The sequence below is a fragment of the Durio zibethinus genome, chromosome 7 (assembly GCF_047325235.1).
Source record: "Durio zibethinus cultivar Kanyao isolate XHJ-2024 chromosome 7, ASM4732523v1, whole genome shotgun sequence".
Taxonomy (NCBI): Eukaryota; Viridiplantae; Streptophyta; class Magnoliopsida; order Malvales; family Malvaceae; genus Durio; species Durio zibethinus.
This window is the reverse complement of record NC_143168.1, coordinates 21,321,790-21,348,053: the sequence shown is the minus strand read 5'-3', so window position 1 is coordinate 21,348,053 and position 26,264 is coordinate 21,321,790. Positions and strand designations below refer to the sequence as shown.

The window sequence follows — 26,264 nt, the reverse complement described above, 5'->3', positions numbered from 1 at the left end:
CTAAAGGTAGTTGTTATGTCATTACTGACAATAGTACATCCCGTGATTCCGAGCATTACGGTAGTCATGAAATGTGAAGATGTGAAGATGTGTAATTATCATTTAGACATACGACTGTAGAAAATGTGACAGTTGTGTTATCTGTTCTGTAAGGGTTGTTGTTATGTCATAATCGATAATAGTACATCACGTGAATCTGAGCAACACGGTAATCACGAAATGCGAAGACGTGTAATTGTTATATATACATAGCTTGGGTATTGGTCGCCCGGTCCAATATCTATAGGGGATCAGTTACATCAATCAACACCAATTTTCACAGCTGCACAGGCACGATTCTGCTTTCCACTTTGACTGGTAAATCTTAAACAAATTATCATTGATTCTTTTCTCAGTAAAATAACAATTCATTCTTCAAGAGGTGGTATTATATTTCTCTTCAATTAATTCATAATAATGTAGTGTATATCCCGTGTTTTTGTGCTGGTAATGGCTACATATGGTGACATCAGCATTCCAGTAAAGATGCCACAAGTCGGGCTTAAGGCGGCACCGGAAGAGAAGTTTGTTCCAGGGGTAATTGAAAAGCGTTGCTCTATATATATATGAATTTCGTGGTTAGCTTTGCCTTTTTCAATTAAATATATGCCTTTTTGTTTTCCTTTTCTTTTTTTACGTAGAAGATCAAGATCTAATTGTGTTTTGTTTTTTTTTTTTTTTTCCGATTGTGTGTTTCTATGTTTCTTGTTTCCTGTTTCCGATAAGTTGTTGATCTCCTGTTTGGTATTGTGTCCGTGTTGCTTAATTGTGGTTTCTTGTATTCCTTCTTGCCTATTGGTCATTTCGACCATGTCTACTGGGTTTGTTGTCTCTGGGTTGTTATAAGAGATTGTGGCTGATGCTGGATTCTTATTGGCTTTGTACGGTATATAACTATACTTAACTTTTTGAACCCACGATACACAAGATTTTTTATTATATTTTTTGTAATTTATAATTTATATTTTTTTATAATTTTAAAAGAGTGAGTTTTGAGATAAATTTTATTTTATTTAAATCGATAAATATATTTCAATTTTAAATGCATAGTATGTGATATTATGATTTTAAATTTTAAAGAAGTTTAAAAAATAAAAAAAATTATGAGGAAATTTATTAAGAAAAAAGAATCTTTTTGATATTTTGAAGTTTTAAAATTTTATTTCGTGATTTAATTTTGAATTTGATTCTTCATTTTTATCAAATTTAAAATATTTATTTTTCAGATTCTTTAATTTGTAAATTATAAAATTAAATCAATACTTGATTTAAAATATAATAAAGATTTTGATAACTAATAATTATTTTAAATGAATTTATTCAATTGATAAATAACATAAAATAAGAATTGTTTTACATTCAAATAAATAGATTATCCCCCTAAATGTTTATGTAACCATGTATCCTATAATATAATATTATTTATACTTACCTTTTGTTTTGTGTTTGTTTTTTTCTTTTTTTCTTTTTGCTTTTTAACAATTAAAATAACAAAAAAAATTTATGAATTTTATCACTTTATTTAAGGAAGTTTTATATCTTCGATCTTTATTTTATCAAAATACATTTTTTAAGTCCAACTCTTAATTTAGTGGCTAAAAAAATTTTATAAAGATGTAAAAGACCTAGTTTCAAGTTAAGATCTTCTCTTCTTTCCTCTTTGTAAGGATATTTTTTCCCCCAAACCAAAAAAAATATACTTTTTAATATTTAATTCACATCAAATAAAATTTTAGTTTAAATCAATATTTTATTTGAATTAAAAGTTTATTTGAATACAAATTATGAGCGCTTAATTAAAAAAAGTAAAATAATTATATTATCTTCCTTACACAAATTTTAACATATTCCTTAAATTTTGATATTCTTATATGATTATTTAGACAATAAATTATATGATGGGAGCTTTTATTCATATCTCATAAGTATTCTGTAAATTCAATTACCTTTTACTTTTCAAATTTAAATTTTTTTGTTTAATTACACAACTAACCATATTTTTTATTTTCCCTTAATACCCCAAACAGCCATTTTTATATTTCCTTTTCTATTTTTATTCAACTTAAACCTTCAAACCTTAACCTTAAAAGTCATCCTAAAAACATTAATCTTAACTCTAAAATCATAAGTGTTGAAGGTAATCAAGCCACTAAACTTCAATTTAGAGATAAATGACATGTAATTTTGTTTGACTTTGAGAAAATGTTGATTAAATTGAAATCTAATATTGAATTACTTTTGGGTGAAATCGTTAATTTTGGATTTACATTTCAATAAGCAAAAGCTTTTAAAAGTTTTTAAAAATGCAAATTTAAATGTTTTTACAAATTTTAGAAATGTAAATTCGAAATTTGTAAACCTTAAACTCTAAATCTCAATCTTTTAATCTCATTTTTTTTTCAGTGTGGTTATACACTTTTTAAATATTCTAGATAATAATTGCTGGAGCTGTTTGTTGTTGCTGAAATTTTTTTATCTTTGAGGTTGTATGTATTGACTCTGTTTCGGTGCCGACTCTATTTCGGCTTGTTGATGATTTGCTGCTCGGTTTGTGGATGGGTTCGGTTCTGGGTCGACTTGATTCAATTCTTTGCTTCTGGGTACAGGCTTCTCCGTAGAATTGCTTGTTGACTCTATGTTGCCTTTGTTAAATTGCTGTTGACTAGAAAATCAAACTTGAATGCCAAATTTCTCTTTGCGTCGAATTGCTCTTGATTATTGCTTCTTGCTTGTTGCTTGATGCCTGATTTGCAGACTTGATTTTGCTTGTCTTGGTCTGCTTCTGTTGGCTATATTGCCTGAATGTGCTTGTCTGCTTCTTTTGAATTGCTGGTTGGTTTGAATGCTTATTTTTTGTTGATTCTTGCTTCTGGCTTGAATTGCTTCTTCGATTGATTTCTATCCCTGGCCTTTGCTCGTGACTCTCTGTTTTGCTTGATTTTCTGCCAATTGTTTGCTTTTGACAGATTCGATCTTGGTTTAACTCTAAATTTCTTCCCGAGGATGTCTCAGTCATTAATTCAAAATCTTAAGAAAAATCAAGGCCTTCACAAAGAATCCCACTTTTTCTCTTTTGGCTTTTCTAACTTTTTTTTTTTTTCATGACCAAATTAAAACTAAAAATAAAATTAAAGTCGAAATCTAAAACAAAAAGCAAAATTAAAATTTGGGCTTCTATCTCTTGGATCCAAAATTCATCATTTGTATTAAAGCTCAATTATATAATCAAATTAAAATTTGAAATATAACTAATTTTGAAAAAATCTTATAGTTGAAATGGATGTTTAAATATGAATAAAAAGAAAAACGAAAAGAAAAAAGTGTAGGAAATAAGATGAAGAATAAAAATGAGTAGAAATGGGTGTGAGATTGAAAAGTACTTTGTCAGAGGTTAAGTAATTATATATAAGAATACTTTTGTAATAAAAAAATTAGGGTATAAATAATAATAAAGAATAGAAGCTTCCTTATATAATTTATTTTCAAAAAAAAAAAAGGTGTTGTTTGCTTAAATTTTAATGCAATTATTTTAACAATTTCAAATCTTGAAAAATGCATTTTATAAAATGATCGCTTATTAAAAATCACTGCATGTGCCACCTTTTTAACAGAAGATAGACCCAAATAGTTGGATTATTAGTAGAGTGCCTCCTCGACTACGTGAAGTAAATGCAGTAGCCTATGAACCAAATGTGATTCAAATCGGTCCCTATGGAGGTCCTCGTTATTGGGAACGCACGCAGGCAATGGAAGTTGTCAAAGAGAATTGCTTCAGTAGGTTCATTGAGAAAACCAAGCGTGATCGCAGCGAATTTGAAGGGGCCATGAGATCAATAGCAGAACGAGCTAACAAATGCTACCAAGTTTACCGTGGCACTTATGTTCCAGTAGACAAGCTGGTCCGTGATGGATTTTTTATTGTTTCGCTAATACGGGGGAAGTACCCAAAAGAAAATTTTTACCAACTTGGACGGATTCAAACTGACATTCGGTATGATTTGTTACTGTTCGAAAATCAGCTTCCTTTCTTTGTGCTTTGCCATCTAGATCGCATAATAACGTCAGAGGGTGAAGATGAAGAAGATCGCATAATAACGTCAGAGGGTGAAGATGAAGATGCTAGCATAATAACGCCAGAGGGTGAAGATGATACGTTCGCTCGTTTAGCTCTTTCTCTTTTCGGAAAAGGGGCGCGACGACCAGCGATGTGGTCTGAAAAGTACTATCCCACAGGCAGAAACCCGAATGATTTCAAGCATCTTCTGGGCTTGGTACATGCTACTTGCCTTCCTTCAGCTCAAGGAAGAAACCGCCACTTTTATTTTAAACAAAAAGCAGAAAAAGTAGCGAAAGATCCAAAATCCCAACGCTCATGGAAATTCATACGCAGTGCAACAGAGCTGGAAGAGGCAGGAATCAAGTGTGAGAAGAATAATACGGAGAGCTTGTTCGATATAGAATTTACAGATGATACAAAAGTACTGAAGATTCCCACCTTCCACGTTGACGATAATACGGAGCGTATCTTGCGAAATTTAATGGCCTACGAACAATCCATCCCAAGTTCGGAACCAACTTACGTTAGTGATTATGTGACGTTCATGGATAACCTCATCAACACAGGCAAGGATGTGCAATTACTCTGTAACTGTGGAGTTGTTGATAATTGGTTAGGGGATGATGAAGCAGTTGCCCAAATGGTTAACAAACTTCGCAACAACATTTACTCGTCCGATGACTTCTACTATGCGGAGATATTTGGTAAGGTGAACGAGCATTGCCAGAAAAAATGGAACAAATGGAAGGCAACATTGAAGAGAGATTATTTTAACTCGCCCTGGTCGCTCATTTCCTTCCTTGCTGCGGTTGTCGTACTCCTATTTACCGCGATACAAACTTTATTTTCGGTTCTTTCTTATGTTCATCAGTAAGTCTAAGTTTTCTTAAGTTCCCATGGTTGATGGGAGGCAGGGGAACTACTAAAAGCTCATGTTAATGAGCTATTACATATAATAAAATAAATACTTGAGTGCTGCCAACAGCCATGTACGTGTATTAATTAGATAGCTGTTTGTACGTGTATTAATTAATTGTGTAATTGCTTCGATGGATTAATGCTTATTCTCTGGGTTTTCTAACAATAGAATTTGTTTAACTTGTGTGCCAAAAATGACATGTTTTAATTACAGCGCTTTCTGTCGCCATGATCACTCTGATATCTTCTCAAGGGATTGATGAATATGTAACTCCCTTTTATCTTTCAACCCAAATCTTATTGCTATCAATCGTTTTCATAGGTTTTTCCCTTGAAATTGTTAGTATTGACTTTAACCAAATTATTTATGTTTTTGGACAATTCAAGTTATATTGGCGAATTTTCTTCCAATTGTACACATCTCTCAATGTTGAAAGATTTTTATTAAAGTGGCAAAAGATATTTGGGTGTTATCAAATAATTTTGGACAAAGCACATTTGAAAGTTGTTGAAGACTTAGTCACTATATTATTTTAGTATCAATTTCATAGACTATTTATAATTATAACTCTTTTATACTTACAATTTCATTAAAAAAAAAAAAAAATAGCTTAGGAAAGTTTGAACAGTTTTTTCCTATATATGTGCAGGTGCTCTTTAATCTTATTTCCCAAACTAGAGTAATTTTAAATTTAATTCTCAAAAAAAATTACTTTGTACAAATGTAATCCACATCATCATAAATAAATGACAAGTCATACCAACAAAATAAAAAATCTTCCAAAAATTCACAATTGAAAGGAAAAAAAAAAAAAAAAACTCCTTTAATCCTCTTCCAAAAAATTAGGATTCTTTTCCTACTCCGTTCTTCTTTGCCAAATGAGTTTCTCTTGACATTCTTGGGTTATCCAAAATTAAAAGCAAAAGCAGAAGCAATACTTATTCAAACGCAAAAGAACAGCTCAAGACTTTCATTAAAGCAGCAGAAGCAGAAGCAAAAGCAAAAGCAAAGGGATTAATATTCGCGTGACTCAAACGCTGTGGAGTGCAACAGAGCTGGAGGAAAAAGGCTCATGGAAATTCATACGCTGTGCAACACAGCTGGAAGAGGCAGGAATCAACTTCGTAAAGATAGGTAAGGAGGGGAATATTAAGAACGGGGAGAAGGAGCAAGTTAAAAGCTTGTTCGATGTAGACTTTACAAAAGATGCGAAACTGAAGATTCCAACCTTGACGATAATACAGAGCGTATCTTGGCCTATAAACCATTCGTCCCAAGTTCGGAACCAACTTACGTACGCTTTTGATTACGTGGAGTTCATGGATAAGCTCATCAACTGAGGCAAGGACATACAAATAGACGCAAACATGGAATTATTGATAATTTGATGAAGCAGTTGCCCCAAACGTTTAACAAAATTCTCGACTTTACTCGTCAAATGACTTCTACTATGAGAAGATAATTGGTAATTAACGTGAACAAGCAATATTGCCACAAGATGTGGAACAAATGGAAGGCATCATTGAAGAAAGATTATTTCAACTCGCCCTATTCGCCCATTTCCTTTCTCACTGCACTTGTCTTGCTCCTACTTGCAGTGCTACAAGCTATATTTTCAGTTCTTTCTTATGTACATCAGTGAGTGCCATGTTTCTTTTGCTTAATTTGCAGACTGGAGGCAGGGTGCTGTGAAGTGAAGCCAAGTGATCTATCAAGTACTGTAACCTAAATAAGTTTTTGGCTTCCCTGTAAGATATAATTAATGTCTTATGTTTGTAATTAGTAATTTCTTATGGTTTGTGCATATATATACTTCTTCATTTGATATATCTGGTAAGGTGTGATTATTTGCAATTAGTATATTAATTGTGCAATAAAATTTAGTTAAGTTGAATTTTATTTACCCAAAGCTTACAAAAATTTGCTGCAGCACTACTATTCCAGTTTACAAAACAATGATATTATGTTAGCAGCTTATTCTAGAATAACTATAGAAAGCTTCCAGCCATCACACAATTGCTTGTTCACTATATCTATTGTAATTGGCCTTAAATCATGTAACTTGTATCTGACAACTTCCTTGATCCTTCCCACCAACTGTCTTGTTGTCTCTTCTATATGCTTGAACAGCTGTTGATTTCTTTCCCCCCATAGCAAAAAATTGCAAGCATTCAAAGCTATACATAATATGATGGAAATCAAAGCTTTTCCCTTTAGCCTGTTCATTGCCCACCTTAGCTCAACTTCCCAATTCCCTGTTCTTTTGTGAATCCTGCATAACTGGAGTACCAAATGCCAAACTTCTTTAGTGTAAGCACAGTCGAATTACGTATGATCTTTAGATTCATTCGCTCTTTGACACAAGCAACACCTGTTGTCTATCTCCATTCCTCAAGACCTTAGTCTATCCTTCATTGGGAGTCTGTTCAAGATGACCATCCAAGCTATCAATGAATGCTTTGGAACATGAAATTTGAACCATATAAGCCTATGCCATCCGACCTTTCCTGCTTAGGCCTAATCCTATTCCACACCATTATAGTTTAATAGCAACCATATGGAAATGTCCATACCGCAAAACCATTCTCCTTGTTAATGAATTGATGGGCAATTTGTATTAGTTGAAGTAATTTCCTTCGACTCCAGCTACTATTTTGTTGGCCTGTCACTTGCCAAATGCTTTGTACTTTCGACACATAAGCTTCTAACCCTTGCTATCTACATTTACCCTGCTTTAGTAAACATAGACCAATGATTCTTCATAATACAAGCTCAGCAAACTATGTTCTTGACTCCTAGTCCTTCAGATTTTGGAAAACATATTGCCTGCCAACTTACTTGATGTTGTTCCTTCTCTTCATTTCAAAAAAAGCTAAACATAATTGGTTTATTTTTTTTAGGGCATGCTTGGGAAGAATAAAATGTTTGCACCAGTAGTTTTGGACATTAAACAACACAGACTGAATTAATTGCAGTCTACCCGTATATGGTAAGTGCCGACCAGCCTAGCTTTTGATCCTTGATGTGATCTACTCTAATAAAGGCAAACAATCTCTTTTTGTAAGTCTTCTAGTGACCAAAGGAACGCCTAAGTATCTAACTGGCAGAACACCAATCTGAAATCTTGTAGTGTGCTAGATCGCGTTTTGTTCATCTCTGCTAATCCCTATGTGATATAGTTCACTTTTCCCACAATTCAGCTGCAGACCATAAATGGTGTAGACAACTTCCAGCACCGTTTTTTTCCCAACACAGAATCAAGTGCCCTTTGCAAAAATCATAAACGTGTCAAACTTATTTTCTGGCACTTCGGATGGAAAGCAAGGACTCCTTGTTTGGCAGCTGCATCAAGCAATCGTAATAAAACATTGATTGCCAAATCAATTAAGGATACAGACAATAAAGGGGTTGTAATACAGCTCTTTATCTATCTAATGAATTGATCTGGCACTTTTATTGTTTCAAGACAGAATAAATAAAGCCCAGTCCACTAAATCAAATGCCTTTTGAAGATCTATCTTGATTGCACAGCTCGGAGATAAGGTAGATTGACCATACCCTCGAACCATGTCTTGAGCCATAAGGACATTATCAGTGATACTTCTCCCCTTTATGACTGCACTTTGACTGTAGCAATGATCCCTGGCAGAAATTCCTTAAACCTCTTCACCGATATCCTTATGATGCATTTGTAAACTGTGGTGCAACAAGAGATTGGCCTATATTTTTTGATGTTACTGGGATTTGTGCACTTAGGCACCAGTGCAATGATTGTTGAATTAAACGCAGGCAACATATTCCCTGTTTGAAAAAAAATGCACAATAGCATTAGAGACATCCTCTCCAAACATATTCCAAGTCTTTTTTAAAATATTGGTTGTAAAGCCATTAGGCCTTGGTGATTTCTCACTATTGAGTGAAAACATTGTCTCCTTTATCACCTCCTTGGTCACTGGTCTAATCATCATATCTTGTGCTTCGTTGGACAAGTCTCCCTGTAATAGATCAGTCAATAATTCCTGTGTGCAGCCTGTGACATTATGATCCACTTTTCCAATTAGCTTTTGAAAATACGGGATTGCTTCTTATGAAATCTAGGAAAATGAATCGAACGTATTCCCCTCTACATTGACTGATACTCTAATACTTTTCTTCTTCTGGTTAGCTGTTACCATCTTGTAAAAGAACCTCGTGTTTTGGTCTCATTCCTGCAACCATCTGATTCTAGATTTTTGTCTAAAATAACTCTCCTCAGCTTTCAACAATTCTGTAAGATCTTCATATATTCTTCTTTCTTCCTTCACTAAAGATGAAGAGATTAAACCTGATGTGGACAGAATGGCTTTTTGAATCGATTCCAATTTCATTATTTTTGCTTGCAACCTGCCAGACAGATCACCATAGCATGAAAGATTGAACTTCCTAAGCTCCAACTTTAATCTCTTCAATTTTTTATGCAATATAGGCATAGGGTTTCCTGCAATAGGAATTTGGCAGTAGTTCTCCACAATTAACTTGACCTCTAGATGCCTATTCCAATAATTAAAGAACTTGAATGGCTTGGAAGGAGATTGGGTTGCCATATTAAGCCTGATGAATGCTGTACAGTGGTTTGAAACCTCAGGGCCTAAATACTCCACATACGACTGTGGGTAAGCCGAAAGCCATGAGTCATTTATCAAAACTCTATCCACTTTCCTTGCTAGATGACTTTTAGACTGACGGTTGGACCAAGTAAATTGAGGTCCAACGTAAGCATTTTCAAACAACGTTACTTGCGTTGAGCAATTATGAAATTCTCTCATCTCAGAATTTAGAGTTTGTGCTTCAGTGTAATCTGAGCTTTCAGCAAGGTGAACTATAACATTGTAATCTCTAGCTAATATCTAGGGATTATCCCTTACAATACCTTTAAGATGAGACAAGTGTGCCCACAGCTGCCTTTTTTGAATACCATCATTACTCCCGTCAATGGGAAAGAAATAGAACTTTTTGGGTTCATGTAGAACACAACAGGTAACACTCTGATCAGATAACTCTAGTAAATCCACATTCATATGATCTCGCCATAGCATCCAGATTCTTTCATTAGGAGCTTCTAAATGATTGTCCAACATACCTCAACCTTTAAAGTGTTGATCTACTATAAGTTGCATCTAGTGCTACTTTATTCTAGTTTCTATCAAACAAACAATATCTACCTTTATTCTTCTTATTCTATCTACAACTTCTTTTTGTTTTTTAGGATCATTAAATCCTCTAATATTCCATACTATCAATTGCATGATGAAGAAGAATATGTTTAGCTCTAGAGGCAGAAGAATTTGCCTTAAATTTCTTACCCTTGTCAATAGGTCATTTCTTCTTGATTTTTAAGGTTTTCATCAAATCTGCTACTCTTGCAACTGCTGCTCTTTGCTTCTTTGGTGATGGTTGAATTAGCTTTTCAATTCTATCTGTACTGTCCTCTTCCAATGTCAGCTCAGACTCCTTAATTGATTCAAGAAGTGCAAACCTGTTAACAAAACTTGCTCTGGCCGTTGGAGACAATTGAATAGGTGCCTTCTCTTTCCTTTCTCCTCCATTGTTGTCTTGTTTCATCCCTGCTTCATCATCTTTCTTGATCTCGTGTATTGGCTTATTACCTTTATCCTTTGGCGCCTACACTTTTTCTAGGGACCTTGATTGTTTTCTATGGACATGTCTTATCATTATGCCAAAAAATACAATAATGCATACATCTCTGTGGCAACCATGGAATTTCAACTGAAACAGATGTAAAAGATCCATCTTTTTGCACCATATCAATAAACCGAGGAACCGCCATACTTGCCTTAAACTCAACACAAATATTGGCATAAGCCAACCGCTGCATATTGGCTATGATTGAGTCCATATACGGAGGATTCCCCAATGCACTTGCTATATAGCTCAACCCTTTCTTTGAACATAGCTCCAATGGAATCTTTCCTAATTGCACCCAAACTGGCAACATTTTCATATTGAACTCCAAAGATTGCATTCCTGGTTCCCATTTTCGCACTATCAATGGCTTATTCTAGATATGCCATGGTCCATGCTCAATTACCCAATCCCTACCTTCTTTTTTGGGAATTGAATCACGAAGAAGTTAAATCCAGCATGCTTAATCTGTATCTCACTATTCTTGCCTCATAGAACGTTAAACATATTCTGAAAGAAACTGAAGTTTGGCATTTTCCCATTGAATTGAGTTACCAAAGAGCTTTGCCATTGATGAACCCCTTCGTCAAAAGCCTCCTCTAACAGCTTGACAGTTAATCTACCAACTATCTGCTGTGGGGGATAATACTCTAACGTTTGATCTGATGAAGCCGCAAACAACTTCCTCCAATCCATTGTATTCTCCTTGTGAATCAGCTCCCAGATCCCCGAATCGAAGCTTTTGCTATCAAATCCAGAGTCAAACCGAAAGAATTCCCCAATTTGCTCATATCAATTCCAACAACTCAATCAATTAATACTGTTTACTCTCAGTATCAACAAAAATTTAACTGTAAATCAAAGAGAAATGATAAAGAATTGAGGAAAAATGAGAAAATCCTTAGCTCATAAAAGTTCTGCTAAGGCGAGATGAGGCACTTCCACCATGTTCATAATTCGAGTTAATAGTCTTTTTTAATTTTTTTAACTTGTAAAGAGGGAGAATAAAATCCTAAAAGTCTTACACAGGCTGCAAAAATTAAGAATTTTGGATAAATGCAATCGAATTTAGTTGCAAAAATTTAACGAAAATATCAATTAACACCTTTAAATTGACATTTTAAAAGAATATAATGGTTAAATTCATTAAAGGTGGAAAATGGTGAATAGCGTATCCGACTTAGAAGTAGAGATTGACAATATCAGTAGTAGAAGAGTGACGAGCTTTTATATGATTTTGCATGGAAGATAAAAGAAATGAGGAAAGAAATGGAAAGAATGGGATAAAAAACTGCTCGTCAGAGCTAACAGAACTTTGATACTGTATCATAGTTTAGGAAATAGAATCTTATTTGGTGTAAAAGACTTGCTGCCATTGTTCTCATTAATATATATATATATATATATATATATATATATAATTATAGTACAAGAATTACACTATCTGAGACATCTGTAGTACTCCAGTGATTTTTCCAGTTAAAATTTTCTCAAATTGGGTGATAGTGATATCTTTCTTTGAAAAGATTCGGCAATGAAGGCCTAAACAGGATTCGGCAATAAAGGCCTAAAAAAGTCAACAATGAAGGCTGAAAATTTTGCTTCCCAAAAAGAGCCTAAAGCTTTGATACCATGTGAAAAAACTAAGAAATAAATCAATGTGAAAACTGAATGTATGTTGAAAAACTGCTTATTGAGAATTATAAAAGAATCTTAGATTTATATACAACTAACTAGAGGTTAAACTAGGAAACTAAATCTTCCTAAAAAACTAATCCTATAATTGAGGGATTGTCTATCCTAATTTTAGGGATACAAATACTTAATTCTAGAGATACAAATATAAATATACAGATTACAAGATTACAGCCAACTGTAAATAAGTGTTTTCCCACAGGTTTCCATGCCCATCCTTTATTCCATTAAACAAATTCAGATCAACCGCCCTTCTTAGCATCATACTTAATCCTTCTGCAACTATCAGAAACAACAGTGGAGAGAGCGGATCAGCTTGTCTAAGTCTGCATCATTATTAGTCTGGTGAGTGAGCCACTGATGCTGTTGATATGCACCCCCATATCCATGAAATCCATTTTCTGTTGAAGCCCATTTTTACCATCATTGATATTAAGAAGTTCCAGTCAACAATGTCAAAAGCCTTCTCAAAGTCAAGCTTCAAAATCATACCCCCCTCTGACGATTTTTTCATACTATTTATCACCTCATTTTCAATAAGAACACCGTCCATAATATGTTTTCCCTCCACAAAGGCAGATGACTTGCTTCAATCTATTAGCTAATACTCTTGCTTCTATCTTGTATAAGCTACTGATTAGAGATAATGGACGAAAGTCCTTTTAGGGACTTGTAGCACTGTGTTTTAGTTGATAACATAATGAAGGAGCAATTTATACCTTTTGCCAATTTTTCAGTTTTTTCAAACTCTTCCAAAAAATCCAGTATATCAGACTTTAGTAAGCTCCATTTCCCTTTTATAAAGTTGAAGTTGAATATATCCGGTTCAGGCACCTTATCTCCATCACATCCTTCAACTGCATTCCATACTTCCTCTTCTGTGAATGGTACCTCTAGCCTCTGGGATTCCATCACAGTTAACTTCTTGGTTTCCAATTCCACCACGAAGAGCAATTGCTTTAAAAATTTTCTGAACATATTTTGGAAATGATTCTCTGCCGCTGCTCTAATCTACTTTGGGTTGTTAAGTCTTTTGCCTCTGTGGGATATGTAGCTGAGGAAATTATTTCTCCATCTGTTGTTGGAAATACAGTGAAAATATTTTGTGTTCTTATCTCCCTCTTATATCCATTTTACTCTTGCCTTCTGCCCCCATGTTTGTTCTTCCCCTCTTTGTAATCCCCATAACATTTCTTTTTTTGTTACTATAGCCAAGTTGATGCTTTTATCCATTGGTTTGACTTCATGCTCTCTCTCCCACAATGCTATCTCCTTCTCTAGTGAGTCTATTGAGGCTTCCATATCTCCTTTCCCATGATCGTTCCATTGTCTGATGTCCTTCTTCAGAAGTTTGAGCTTTTGCATCGCCATGTTACCTGTGTATCCCTCCACCTCGTATAAGCTCCATTTATTTTCTACCAGCCAATGAAACTCCTCATTCTTAAGCCAGTGATTAAAAATTTTAAACGGTTTCGGTCCCCAATCCTGTGCTTCAATTCCCAGACAGAGAGGAATATGGTCAGATATAGAGCATTCTAAGCACCATTGATTGATCGTTGAGAAGACCGATAACCAGTTCTGTATGATAAGGAATATCTCCAGTCTGTTCATTGCGATTCTTTCACCTCTCCTATACCACGTGAATTTTTTACCAGCTAGGGGAAGATCAATTAACTCTGCTTCTTGTATGAAGTTTGCAAAGTCTGTTGATGATCTGGCAATATCTGCTATCCCAACTCTTTCCTCCTCATTTAGCATTGCATTAAAGTCGCCTGCAAAGCACCACAATTTTGAGCTACTTGCTTTTACTTCAGCTAGTTCTTACCAAAATACTTTCCTTTCGTAAACATCATTAAGGGCATGCACATTGCATAAATTAAAAGTGCCAGATTTATTTGTGAAACTACCACTGATCCAAATGAACCTCTCTCTACAAGTGGAGGATATGAATGTGAAATCCTCCTCTGCCCACATACATATCAATCCCCCCGCAACTCCATTTGGTTCATTTTGGGTAAACTTTACTCCTTTTCTTTCCCATAGTTGTCAAATTGTTTTGTCAGTCACTTTATGGGTCTTGGTTTCTTATGTAAAAATACTTTGGTTTTTCGTTTGACATTATCGTCCTAAAGGTCTCTTTTTTTCACTCCTTCCAATTCCTCTAATATTTACAGAAATAATCTTCATTGTGAGAAATAAAAACCCCTTGATTCTACCATTTTCCCTACTGAGAATAAGTAATTAAGAATTACCTTCCCATTCCTCCTCTGCCGCCTCTATCTCTATTAGCTTTTACAGTACTTCTTCTTCGTCTCCTCTTACTGATAGGCCTAGCAGCTTGCCCACTTCAAGTGTTTTCTCTGATTCTCTTCTAAGCACCCTATTCCTGTTTCGAATATCTTCATCAGATAAATCAGCCTCCTCCCAATACTGTGTCTTCAAGGCTTTCTTCCCTATGGCTGTATCTTGCCCACGGTCCTCTCTTCCTTTTAATACCTTTTCCTCGGCTTTGTATCATTTCTTCTTCTACCAGTATTTTTTCTGTCCTTTCTGCCATGTATTAGCTCGCCTTTCTGACTTTGAAGAATAATATTTTCCGCAATCGACAACTCTGTCTGAAGCTTTGCAATTTTTGGCCCCCATAATTCTTGTCCAGTCTCGTCATTATTTTCATCTTTCGATTGGGTCCTTGGCCTTTCAACTTTTGCTTGCGCAGTTTGGGCTTAGTTCAACGACCAATTCCACTCTTTTTCAGCCCAATTTTCCTCTATAGCCCAAATATCATCAGTCAGTGGTTGTCTTCATGTGTTGTGACTGGGGTTTCTTTCCCTGTTTTCCAAAGTTAATACCACGTCATCTTGCGACTGCACGCGGTTGGAACTTGCGGCTGACTTAACTCTCCTCCAGCTGTATAACCCTTTTCCAATACCTCACTACTTGCTCGTCTGTCAATGTTTCCCAGATCCGACTTTTCACCTCCTTCATCGTTGCACTATCCATTACTGCACAGTTGGAGTTCCTTTTCTGTGCTTGAGGAAGCTGAACTTGATGAGGACGATGGTGTTGATTGACTCTTTTTGATTTGTTTTATCCCAGTATTCCATAAGAAACCTGACCCGTCTTCCAGCGTTACTTTAACATGATATGATTTCCCGTTTATTACTATCTGCAAGTAACTTGGGAGATGAGTATCTGTTCTGATGAGAGCTAAAACTCTTGCTACGTCCAATCTTCGTTTTCTCATCATACTATTATCGATGGTAACAAAAGTTCCCCAAGTGCTTCCAATTCTACTAAATAGCTCATAATTCCATGCATGCAGTGGGATATTTTCAAGTTTAATCCCAACAAACTTGTCACTTGGATGTATCTCTGGATTCCACGGCCTAGTCCAGAAGAACCAGTCACATAACCACATCTTTCCATCTTCAAGCATCCCCAACATTTCCTCTCGACTCAAACTGTAGTAACACCATACTACCCCCCCACGAACGTAACAAAGAAGTGCATAACCCCTTGACTGAATATTTGTTGCTATAGGAAGTTTATTGCCTGTGGATTTTTTACCCCCGCTACTGCAAATCGTTCAAGCCATTCCAAATCAAGGTTTTCCTGTTTCCACTCAAACATAACTGACTTCTGTGGTTCTGTCTCCTTATCACGATCTTTTTTGTCATCATTATCCTTTCTACCTTCTCCTCCTCTATTACTTTCTATCTCATTGTTTCTGCAGTTGTTGCCCCTTATTATTTCGTTTTAAGTTGGCTTGCCTTTCTCTGTACTAGTATGGTTTAGTGGAACAACTTTTCTTTTGTCTTGTCTGATTGCTGTTTTGGTGACTGCGCTGTTTTTTTGCATCCCTTTCATACTTTGCTAGTTCATCGTCAGCCTCCATCCATGCCAAAAGGTCCCATTTAGTGCCCTGATTACTGCCGGTGCTTCTCTCAGATCTTTGAACCTGAAAAAACCAAACTTACTGCGCCTTGTCCATTTCTTGTTTATGGATATGTAGTAATCTAGGGCCCTTCCATATTGCATTATTAGATCTCTCAGTTCTGCTTCTCTACCCATAAGGTGAATTTTGTCCACGAAAACAGATAGTAGCTTTCTCCTCCATCTATCTTTGTCATGTCTGGCTCTCCACTGTGGCTGTTCCCTGGCTATTTTATTCCACCCTTTCTTTCTAGCTCTCTCTTTAACTCTTTCTCTCACGGTGTTTTTTATACCGGACTCCACTTATTTATTTATAAAAAAAAAAATTTCTTATAACTTTTCTTTTAAAAATTTTTTATTTATCAAGTAATATTTAATTAATTTTATCTGAAATAAATCTTTATTCAAATTTTTTATAAGATTTAAGTGAATCCTAACAAATATATATCATCTTCAAAACAGAAAATTGTTTTGTCTTTTTCTCTCAAGGTAGCAGTTCTGTCATTGTCTAATTATTTGAGTCTAATTATTTTAAATTCATGAAATAAAAATGACATGGAGAGTGAATTTGAGCTACGCGATAGTCATGGAAAGTGATGATTCTAATTATCATAAACGTACAATTATTGAAAATGTGAAGTAATATATCTGATGTCATTCATTCATGTGTCCATTATACATAAGCTGGGTATGGGTCGCCCACTCCAATATTTATAGGTGATCAGATTTATCACTCTTTTATCACCACCAAATTTCACAAGCACAGGCACGATTCTGCTTTCCACTTTGGCTGGTAAACCTTAAACAAATTATCGTTCGTTCGTTTCTCAGTAGAAGTACAATACATTCTTCAAGAGGTAGTTAACCTTTCTCTTCAATTAAATCATAATAATGTAGTGTATATCCCATGTTTTTGTCCAGGTAATGGCTATAGGTGGTGACGTCAGCATTACAATGAACAAGATGGAGTTTGTGCCATGTTCGACAGAGACTAGTCAATTTTTCAGAGAGGTAATTGAAAAGCCCTGCCGTATGTATATGAATTGCGTGGTTAGCTTTGCCGTTTTCAATTTAATACACGACATCGGAGAAATATACATCTTTTTTTTTTCTCGTACGTAGGAAATCAAGATCTAATTGTGGGTTTTTTTTTTCTCGATTGTGTGTTTCTGGCTTTCTTGTTTCCAATCACTTGTTGTTGATTGTGTTGTTCGGTATTGCATCTTTGCGTTGCTTAGTTGTGGTTTCTCGTATTCTTTCTTGCCTGTTGGTTATTTCGACCATGTCTACTGGGTCTATTGTCTCTGGGTTGTGATAAGTGATTGTGGGCTGATGCTGGGTTCTTATTCTATGCGAGCTTTTTTAACCGATGTACAAGATTTTTTATTTTTTCTATAATTTGAAAATAGTGAGTTTTGAAATAAATTTTATTTAATTCAAATCAATAGATATCTTTCAAATTAAAAAAAATAGTAAGTGATATTGTGATTTTAAATTTTGAAGAAGTTTAACAAATGTAAAAATTATGAAGAAATTTATTAAGAAAAAACTGTCTTTATGAGATTTTAAAAGTTTGAAAATTTTGTTTGGTGATTTAATTTTGAATTTGATTGTTCACTTTTATCAAATTTAAAATGTCTAACTTTTCAGATTCTTTAATTTGTGAATTATAAAATTAAATCAATACTTGATTTAAAATATAATAGAGATTTAGATAACTAATAATTATTTTAAATGAATTTATTTAATTGATTAATAACATAAAAATAAAAACCATATTACGGGTCAAATAAATAAAATATCCACTTCATGTAAACAAATTTTATTGTAATTATGTATTTTGTAATATAATATTATATATTATTGCCCTTTGCTTTGTGATTATCTTTTATTTTTAAGTTAGAACAACAAAAAATTTTATAAATTTTATCACTTTATTTAAGGAAGTTTTTATATCTTTATTGTATCAAAATATATTTTTAATATTTAATTTTCATCCAAATAAAATTTTAATATAAATCAATCTTTCATTTGAAATAAAATTTTATTTGAGTACAAATAAAAAGTAAAAAATTTTTTGAATACAAATTATAAGAGCTTACTTTAAAAAAGTAAAATAATTATTTTCTCGTTTTAACATATTCCAAAAATAGTGAAGTTTAAAACTAAAAGTGTTACCAAATTTTATGTAAATTAGGAAATAGTATTTGAAATTTCATATTCTTATATGATTAGTTAGATAAGAAATTATATGATGGGTGCTTTTATTCATACCTCAAAAATTATTCTCTACATTCAATTACTTTTTATACTCCAAATTTAAAGTCTAATTTTTTTTTTTTACTAATTACACCCTTAACCACATTTCTAATTTTCCCTAAATACCCTTACACCCATTTTTCCATTTCCTTTTCCATTTTTCTTCAACCATAACCTTCAAACCCTAACCCTAAAAACCATCCTAAAAACTTTAATCCAAACTCTAAAATCACAAGCTTTGAAGTTAATCAAGCCATTAAACTTCAATTTAGAGAGAAATGACATGTAAATTTTTTTTTATTTTGGTAAAATATTGATTAAATTGAAAATCTGAATTGTTGATATAAGTAAAAAGGGATATATTTGAAATGAAGATTTAAAAAACAGTTTCAATTGAGGATCTCATGAGGTATGGATAATGCCTAGATTGAAGAACTTAAAGATCAAGAATATTAATGGAATGAGTTTTTGAAAAAGAATTTCGAATTAATTTGTTTAGAATTGTTGAATGTTTGTTATTTTAGATGTTTTGAACCTTTCCAAGCATTTATCTTGGTAATATAATGATTTCTTTGCTTGTTTATTTTTTGCCAAACTTGTTTTCATAATGAATATCTTTTCTTTAATTTTTTTTCTTGTTCTTCACCATTTATTCCTTAAGGAAATGTGATGGATTCCATTTGTCATCAAACTAGAATGATGATGAATAAATAAATGATTGATATGAATGATTTTTGCATTATTTCGAAAAAATTAAAAAGTGATTAGAGTAGATAAAAAATGAAATGTGAGTGATAAAAAAAGTTTAAAATGATGTGCATCCTTGTGACTTATAAATGAAAAAAAAAATTCCAAATGTTGAGATCAAATGAAAGGAAATTTTGGGTCATAAGTCGGTTGATATATTTGTTGGCTAGTTCTAAAGAAGATAAAGAACGTAATGGGAAGTTGAATAGAAGAAAACACATAAAAAAGAGTCTTGAGAACCTTTTACCACAATTAGAGATATATGACATTAATTTTTGCATTTCATGTATTGTATTCATTGCATCCATTACATTTTGATTCTATCAAGTTGAAAACATGCCATTCATTATATTCATTTATTCTATGCATCATGCATATTTGAAAAAACAGGAAAAATGAAAGTTTGAGTTTTGAAATTGAATTTGAAAGTTTTGAAAAATCTTTTTCGTTCATTGTATGCATTCATTGCATACGCTTGGAAAGAAAGGAAAAAGTAGATGTTGAAATAATTTTGAGAATAGACATTGGAATATGGTCAATGGTGAATTTGACGAGATCAAAGGAATCACTTTAAGGTATGAATTTTTTATTTTAAAATTTTAATGCCTCTATTATGGAGAAGTTTTTATCCAAAAATGATAATGAGCTATAATACCTCAAAGCATAATCTTGAAAACCTCAAGTATTTCATTTTATTTTTCAAAAGTTTTAAAGTCTTTGGTGGGGAAACATTTTACTTTTTGAAAGTTTCAAGCCTTTAATAGGTTGAAGCATTTTATTTTTCTAAAAGTTTCAAAGCTTCTACTAATGAAGAGCTTTTCCATTTTTGAATGTTTTAATGCTTCTATTGAGAAGGATCTTTTGTGATTTTCCTTTTTGATTTTTTTTATCCGAATAAAATGGATGTTTTTTTTATTTTCATACACTTTCCGTTTTACAAAAAATTATACAAAAAGGGTAAATTAGTTCTTTTAATGTAAATTAAAATTTATTTTTTTAGAAATTTTTAGTTTAAGTTTAGGATAATCTTAAAAAGAATAATTTATACCAATCACATTTATATAAAAGAGATTAGTAATAATTTCATATTTTTTGTATAAATGAATAAATTTTCAAAATTAAATATTATGATAAAAAGTTAGGCACAATATATGTTAATGAAATTATTTATAAGACTCAAATAATGTTTGAAATAACTTTTTATGAATTGATGTATATATATATACACGCGTGTATATATGTATATATATATATATATATATATATATATGTAATGAGAGAGAGAAAGAGAGAGGATGAAGGATCATTATTTTGGAATGAAACATCATGTCGAGCGGACTTTTTTTAATTTTCAATAATTATTTTGGAATGAAACATCATGTCGAGCGGACTTTTTTTAATTTTCAATAATGACGATACCTAATAATGATATTCAATTGCTTTAAACAAATTCTCAATAGAATATAAAATAATGACAAGCATTCGACTTTTTCCTTAGAGCATTTGATTGTTTTAGTCTAAAGGTAGTTGTTATGTCATTACTGACAATAGTACATCCCGTGATTCCGAGCATTACGGTAGTCATGAAATGTGAAGATGTGAAGATGTGTAATTATCATTTAGACATACGACTGTAGAAAATGTGACAGTTGTGTTATCTGTTCTGTAAGGGTTGTTGTTATGTCATAATCGATAATAGTACATCACGTGAATCTGAGCAACACGGTAATCACGAAATGCGAAGACGTGTAATTGTTATATATACATAGCTTGGGTATTGGTCGCCCGGTCCAATATCTATAGGGGATCAGTTACATCAATCAACACCAATTTTCACAGCTGCACAGGCACGATTCTGCTTTCCACTTTGACTGGTAAATCTTAAACAAATTATCATTGATTCTTTTCTCAGTAAAATAACAATTCATTCTTCAAGAGGTGGTATTATATTTCTCTTCAATTAATTCATAATAATGTAGTGTATATCCCGTGTTTTTGTGCTGGTAATGGCTACATATGGTGACATCAGCATTCCAGTAAAGATGCCACAAGTCGGGCTTAAGGCGGCACCGGAAGAGAAGTTTGTTCCAGGGGTAATTGAAAAGCGTTGCTCTATATATATATGAATTTCGTGGTTAGCTTTGCCTTTTTCAATTAAATATATGCCTTTTTGTTTTCCTTTTCTTTTTTTACGTAGAAGATCAAGATCTAATTGTGTTTTGTTTTTTTTTTTTTTTTCCGATTGTGTGTTTCTATGTTTCTTGTTTCCTGTTTCCGATAAGTTGTTGATCTCCTGTTTGGTATTGTGTCCGTGTTGCTTAATTGTGGTTTCTTGTATTCCTTCTTGCCTATTGGTCATTTCGACCATGTCTACTGGGTTTGTTGTCTCTGGGTTGTTATAAGAGATTGTGGCTGATGCTGGATTCTTATTGGCTTTGTACGGTATATAACTATACTTAACTTTTTGAACCCACGATACACAAGATTTTTTATTATATTTTTTGTAATTTATAATTTATATTTTTTTATAATTTTAAAAGAGTGAGTTTTGAGATAAATTTTATTTTATTTAAATCGATAAATATATTTCAATTTTAAATGCATAGTATGTGATATTATGATTTTAAATTTTAAAGAAGTTTAAAAAATAAAAAAAATTATGAGGAAATTTATTAAGAAAAAAGAATCTTTTTGATATTTTGAAGTTTTAAAATTTTATTTCGTGATTTAATTTTGAATTTGATTCTTCATTTTTATCAAATTTAAAATATTTATTTTTCAGATTCTTTAATTTGTAAATTATAAAATTAAATCAATACTTGATTTAAAATATAATAAAGATTTTGATAACTAATAATTATTTTAAATGAATTTATTCAATTGATAAATAACATAAAATAAGAATTGTTTTACATTCAAATAAATAGATTATCCCCCTAAATGTTTATGTAACCATGTATCCTATAATATAATATTATTTATACTTACCTTTTGTTTTGTGTTTGTTTTTTTCTTTTTTTCTTTTTGCTTTTTAACAATTAAAATAACAAAAAAAATTTATGAATTTTATCACTTTATTTAAGGAAGTTTTATATCTTCGATCTTTATTTTATCAAAATACATTTTTTAAGTCCAACTCTTAATTTAGTGGCTAAAAAAATTTTATAAAGATGTAAAAGACCTAGTTTCAAGTTAAGATCTTCTCTTCTTTCCTCTTTGTAAGGATATTTTTTCCCCCAAACCAAAAAAAATATACTTTTTAATATTTAATTCACATCAAATAAAATTTTAGTTTAAATCAATATTTTATTTGAATTAAAAGTTTATTTGAATACAAATTATGAGCGCTTAATTAAAAAAAGTAAAATAATTATATTATCTTCCTTACACAAATTTTAACATATTCCTTAAATTTTGATATTCTTATATGATTATTTAGACAATAAATTATATGATGGGAGCTTTTATTCATATCTCATAAGTATTCTGTAAATTCAATTACCTTTTACTTTTCAAATTTAAATTTTTTTGTTTAATTACACAACTAACCATATTTTTTATTTTCCCTTAATACCCCAAACAGCCATTTTTATATTTCCTTTTCTATTTTTATTCAACTTAAACCTTCAAACCTTAACCTTAAAAGTCATCCTAAAAACATTAATCTTAACTCTAAAATCATAAGTGTTGAAGGTAATCAAGCCACTAAACTTCAATTTAGAGATAAATGACATGTAATTTTGTTTGACTTTGAGAAAATGTTGATTAAATTGAAATCTAATATTGAATTACTTTTGGGTGAAATCGTTAATTTTGGATTTACATTTCAATAAGCAAAAGCTTTTAAAAGTTTTTAAAAATGCAAATTTAAATGTTTTTACAAATTTTAGAAATGTAAATTCGAAATTTGTAAACCTTAAACTCTAAATCTCAATCTTTTAATCTCATTTTTTTTTCAGTGTGGTTATACACTTTTTAAATATTCTAGATAATAATTGCTGGAGCTGTTTGTTGTTGCTGAAATTTTTTTATCTTTGAGGTTGTATGTATTGACTCTGTTTCGGTGCCGACTCTATTTCGGCTTGTTGATGATTTGCTGCTCGGTTTGTGGATGGGTTCGGTTCTGGGTCGACTTGATTCAATTCTTTGCTTCTGGGTACAGGCTTCTCCGTAGAATTGCTTGTTGACTCTATGTTGCCTTTGTTAAATTGCTGTTGACTAGAAAATCAAACTTGAATGCCAAATTTCTCTTTGCGTCGAATTGCTCTTGATTATTGCTTCTTGCTTGTTGCTTGATGCCTGATTTGCAGACTTGATTTTGCTTGTCTTGGTCTGCTTCTGTTGGCTATATTGCCTGAATGTGCTTGTCTGCTTCTTTTGAATTGCTGGTTGGTTTGAATGCTTATTTTTTGTTGATTCTTGCTTCTGGCTTGAATTGCTTCTTCGATTGATTTCTATCCCTGGCCTTTGCTCGTGACTCTCTGTTTTGCTTGATTTTCTGCCAATTGTTTGCTTTTGACAGATTCGATCTTGGTTTAACTCTAAATTTCTTCCCGAGGATGTCTCAGTCATTAATTCAAAATCTTAAGAAAAATCAAGGCCTTCACAAAGAATCCCACTTTTTCTCTTTTGGCTTTTCTAACTTTTTTTTTTTTTCATGACCAAATTAAAACTAAAAATAAAATTAAAGTCGAAATCTAAAACAAAAAGCAAAATTAAAATTTGGGCTTCTATCTCTTGGATCCAAAATTCATCATTTGTATTAAAGCTCAATTATATAATCAAATTAAAATTTGAAATATAACTAATTTTGAAAAAATCTTATAGTTGAAATGGATGTTTAAATATGAATAAAAAGAAAAACGAAAAGAAAAAAGTGTAGGAAATAAGATGAAGAATAAAAATGAGTAGAAATGGGTGTGAGATTGAAAAGTACTTTGTCAGAGGTTAAGTAATTATATATAAGAATACTTTTGTAATAAAAAAATTAGGGTATAAATAATAATAAAGAATAGAAGCTTCCTTATATAATTTATTTTCAAAAAAAAAAAAGGTGTTGTTTGCTTAAATTTTAATGCAATTATTTTAACAATTTCAAATCTTGAAAAATGCATTTTATAAAATGATCGCTTATTAAAAATCACTGCATGTGCCACCTTTTTAACAGAAGATAGACCCAAATAGTTGGATTATTAGTAGAGTGCCTCCTCGACTACGTGAAGTAAATGCAGTAGCCTATGAACCAAATGTGATTCAAATCGGTCCCTATGGAGGTCCTCGTTATTGGGAACGCACGCAGGCAATGGAAGTTGTCAAAGAGAATTGCTTCAGTAGGTTCATTGAGAAAACCAAGCGTGATCGCAGCGAATTTGAAGGGGCCATGAGATCAATAGCAGAACGAGCTAACAAATGCTACCAAGTTTACCGTGGCACTTATGTTCCAGTAGACAAGCTGGTCCGTGATGGATTTTTTATTGTTTCGCTAATACGGGGGAAGTACCCAAAAGAAAATTTTTACCAACTTGGACGGATTCAAACTGACATTCGGTATGATTTGTTACTGTTCGAAAATCAGCTTCCTTTCTTTGTGCTTTGCCATCTAGATCGCATAATAACGTCAGAGGGTGAAGATGAAGAAGATCGCATAATAACGTCAGAGGGTGAAGATGAAGATGCTAGCATAATAACGCCAGAGGGTGAAGATGATACGTTCGCTCGTTTAGCTCTTTCTCTTTTCGGAAAAGGGGCGCGACGACCAGCGATGTGGTCTGAAAAGTACTATCCCACAGGCAGAAACCCGAATGATTTCAAGCATCTTCTGGGCTTGGTACATGCTACTTGCCTTCCTTCAGCTCAAGGAAGAAACCGCCACTTTTATTTTAAACAAAAAGCAGAAAAAGTAGCGAAAGATCCAAAATCCCAACGCTCATGGAAATTCATACGCAGTGCAACAGAGCTGGAAGAGGCAGGAATCAAGTGTGAGAAGAATAATACGGAGAGCTTGTTCGATATAGAATTTACAGATGATACAAAAGTACTGAAGATTCCCACCTTCCACGTTGACGATAATACGGAGCGTATCTTGCGAAATTTAATGGCCTACGAACAATCCATCCCAAGTTCGGAACCAACTTACGTTAGTGATTATGTGACGTTCATGGATAACCTCATCAACACAGGCAAGGATGTGCAATTACTCTGTAACTGTGGAGTTGTTGATAATTGGTTAGGGGATGATGAAGCAGTTGCCCAAATGGTTAACAAACTTCGCAACAACATTTACTCGTCCGATGACTTCTACTATGCGGAGATATTTGGTAAGGTGAACGAGCATTGCCAGAAAAAATGGAACAAATGGAAGGCAACATTGAAGAGAGATTATTTTAACTCGCCCTGGTCGCTCATTTCCTTCCTTGCTGCGGTTGTCGTACTCCTATTTACCGCGATACAAACTTTATTTTCGGTTCTTTCTTATGTTCATCAGTAAGTCTAAGTTTTCTTAAGTTCCCATGGTTGATGGGAGGCAGGGGAACTACTAAAAGCTCATGTTAATGAGCTATTACATATAATAAAATAAATACTTGAGTGCTGCCAACAGCCATGTACGTGTATTAATTAGATAGCTGTTTGTACGTGTATTAATTAATTGTGTAATTGCTTCGATGGATTAATGCTTATTCTCTGGGTTTTCTAACAATAGAATTTGTTTAACTTGTGTGCCAAAAATGACATGTTTTAATTACAGCGCTTTCTGTCGCCATGATCACTCTGATATCTTCTCAAGGGATTGATGAATATGTAACTCCCTTTTATCTTTCAACCCAAATCTTATTGCTATCAATCGTTTTCATAGGTTTTTCCCTTGAAATTGTTAGTATTGACTTTAACCAAATTATTTATGTTTTTGGACAATTCAAGTTATATTGGCGAATT

At 32.8% G+C, this 26,264-nt stretch overlaps 2 protein-coding genes and 1 long non-coding RNA gene across 9 annotated transcripts; 2 read left to right on the top strand and 1 right to left on the bottom strand.

Annotated features, from left to right (window-relative positions):
• Positions 1-282: 282 nt before the first annotated feature.
• Positions 283-5,185, top strand: LOC111276962 (UPF0481 protein At3g47200-like). 4 transcript variants are annotated; one of them, XM_089763795.1, is made up of 3 exons: positions 283-357; positions 513-576; positions 3,651-5,185. In XM_089763795.1, the coding sequence occupies exons 2-3, from the start codon at positions 526-528 to the stop codon at positions 4,968-4,970; spliced, it is 1,371 nt and encodes a 456-aa protein (XP_089619921.1). In that variant the 5' UTR covers positions 283-357; positions 513-525; the 3' UTR covers positions 4,971-5,185. The 4 variants fall into 4 exon arrangements, with proteins under 4 accessions (XP_089619921.1, XP_089619922.1, XP_089619920.1 ...); XM_089763796.1 differs by having other exon boundaries at positions 513-617; XM_089763794.1 differs by having other exon boundaries at positions 463-576.
• Positions 5,186-12,371: 7,186 nt separating this feature from the next.
• LOC149518136 (uncharacterized) lies at positions 12,372-15,273 on the bottom strand. The gene is made up of 2 exons (XR_016343817.1): positions 14,645-15,273; positions 12,372-14,164 (listed from the first exon to the last, which is right to left on the bottom strand). It is a non-coding gene; the product is annotated as an uncharacterized LOC149518136 (long non-coding RNA).
• Positions 15,274-21,130: 5,857 nt separating this feature from the next.
• On the top strand, positions 21,131-26,033 carry LOC149518135 (UPF0481 protein At3g47200-like). Of its 4 annotated transcripts, none has more exons than XM_089763791.1 (3): positions 21,131-21,205; positions 21,361-21,424; positions 24,499-26,033. In XM_089763791.1, the coding sequence occupies exons 2-3, from the start codon at positions 21,374-21,376 to the stop codon at positions 25,816-25,818; spliced, it is 1,371 nt and encodes a 456-aa protein (XP_089619917.1). In that variant the 5' UTR covers positions 21,131-21,205; positions 21,361-21,373; the 3' UTR covers positions 25,819-26,033. The 4 variants fall into 4 exon arrangements, with proteins under 4 accessions (XP_089619917.1, XP_089619918.1, XP_089619916.1 ...); XM_089763792.1 differs by having other exon boundaries at positions 21,361-21,465; XM_089763790.1 differs by having other exon boundaries at positions 21,311-21,424.
• The last annotated feature ends 231 nt before the right edge of the window (positions 26,034-26,264 follow it).

Excerpts from the sequence above, each read along its gene's own strand:
- LOC111276962 (XM_089763794.1), top strand. The coding sequence starts at position 490 with ATGGCTACATATGGTGACATCAGCATTCCAGTAAAGATGCCACAAGTC. Across the intron at positions 577-3,650 it reads AAGAGAAGTTTGTTCCAGGG|AAGATAGACCCAAATAGTTG; the intron begins GTAATTGAAAAG and ends CCTTTTTAACAG.
- LOC149518135 (XM_089763790.1), top strand. The coding sequence starts at position 21,338 with ATGGCTACATATGGTGACATCAGCATTCCAGTAAAGATGCCACAAGTC. Across the intron at positions 21,425-24,498 it reads AAGAGAAGTTTGTTCCAGGG|AAGATAGACCCAAATAGTTG; the intron begins GTAATTGAAAAG and ends CCTTTTTAACAG.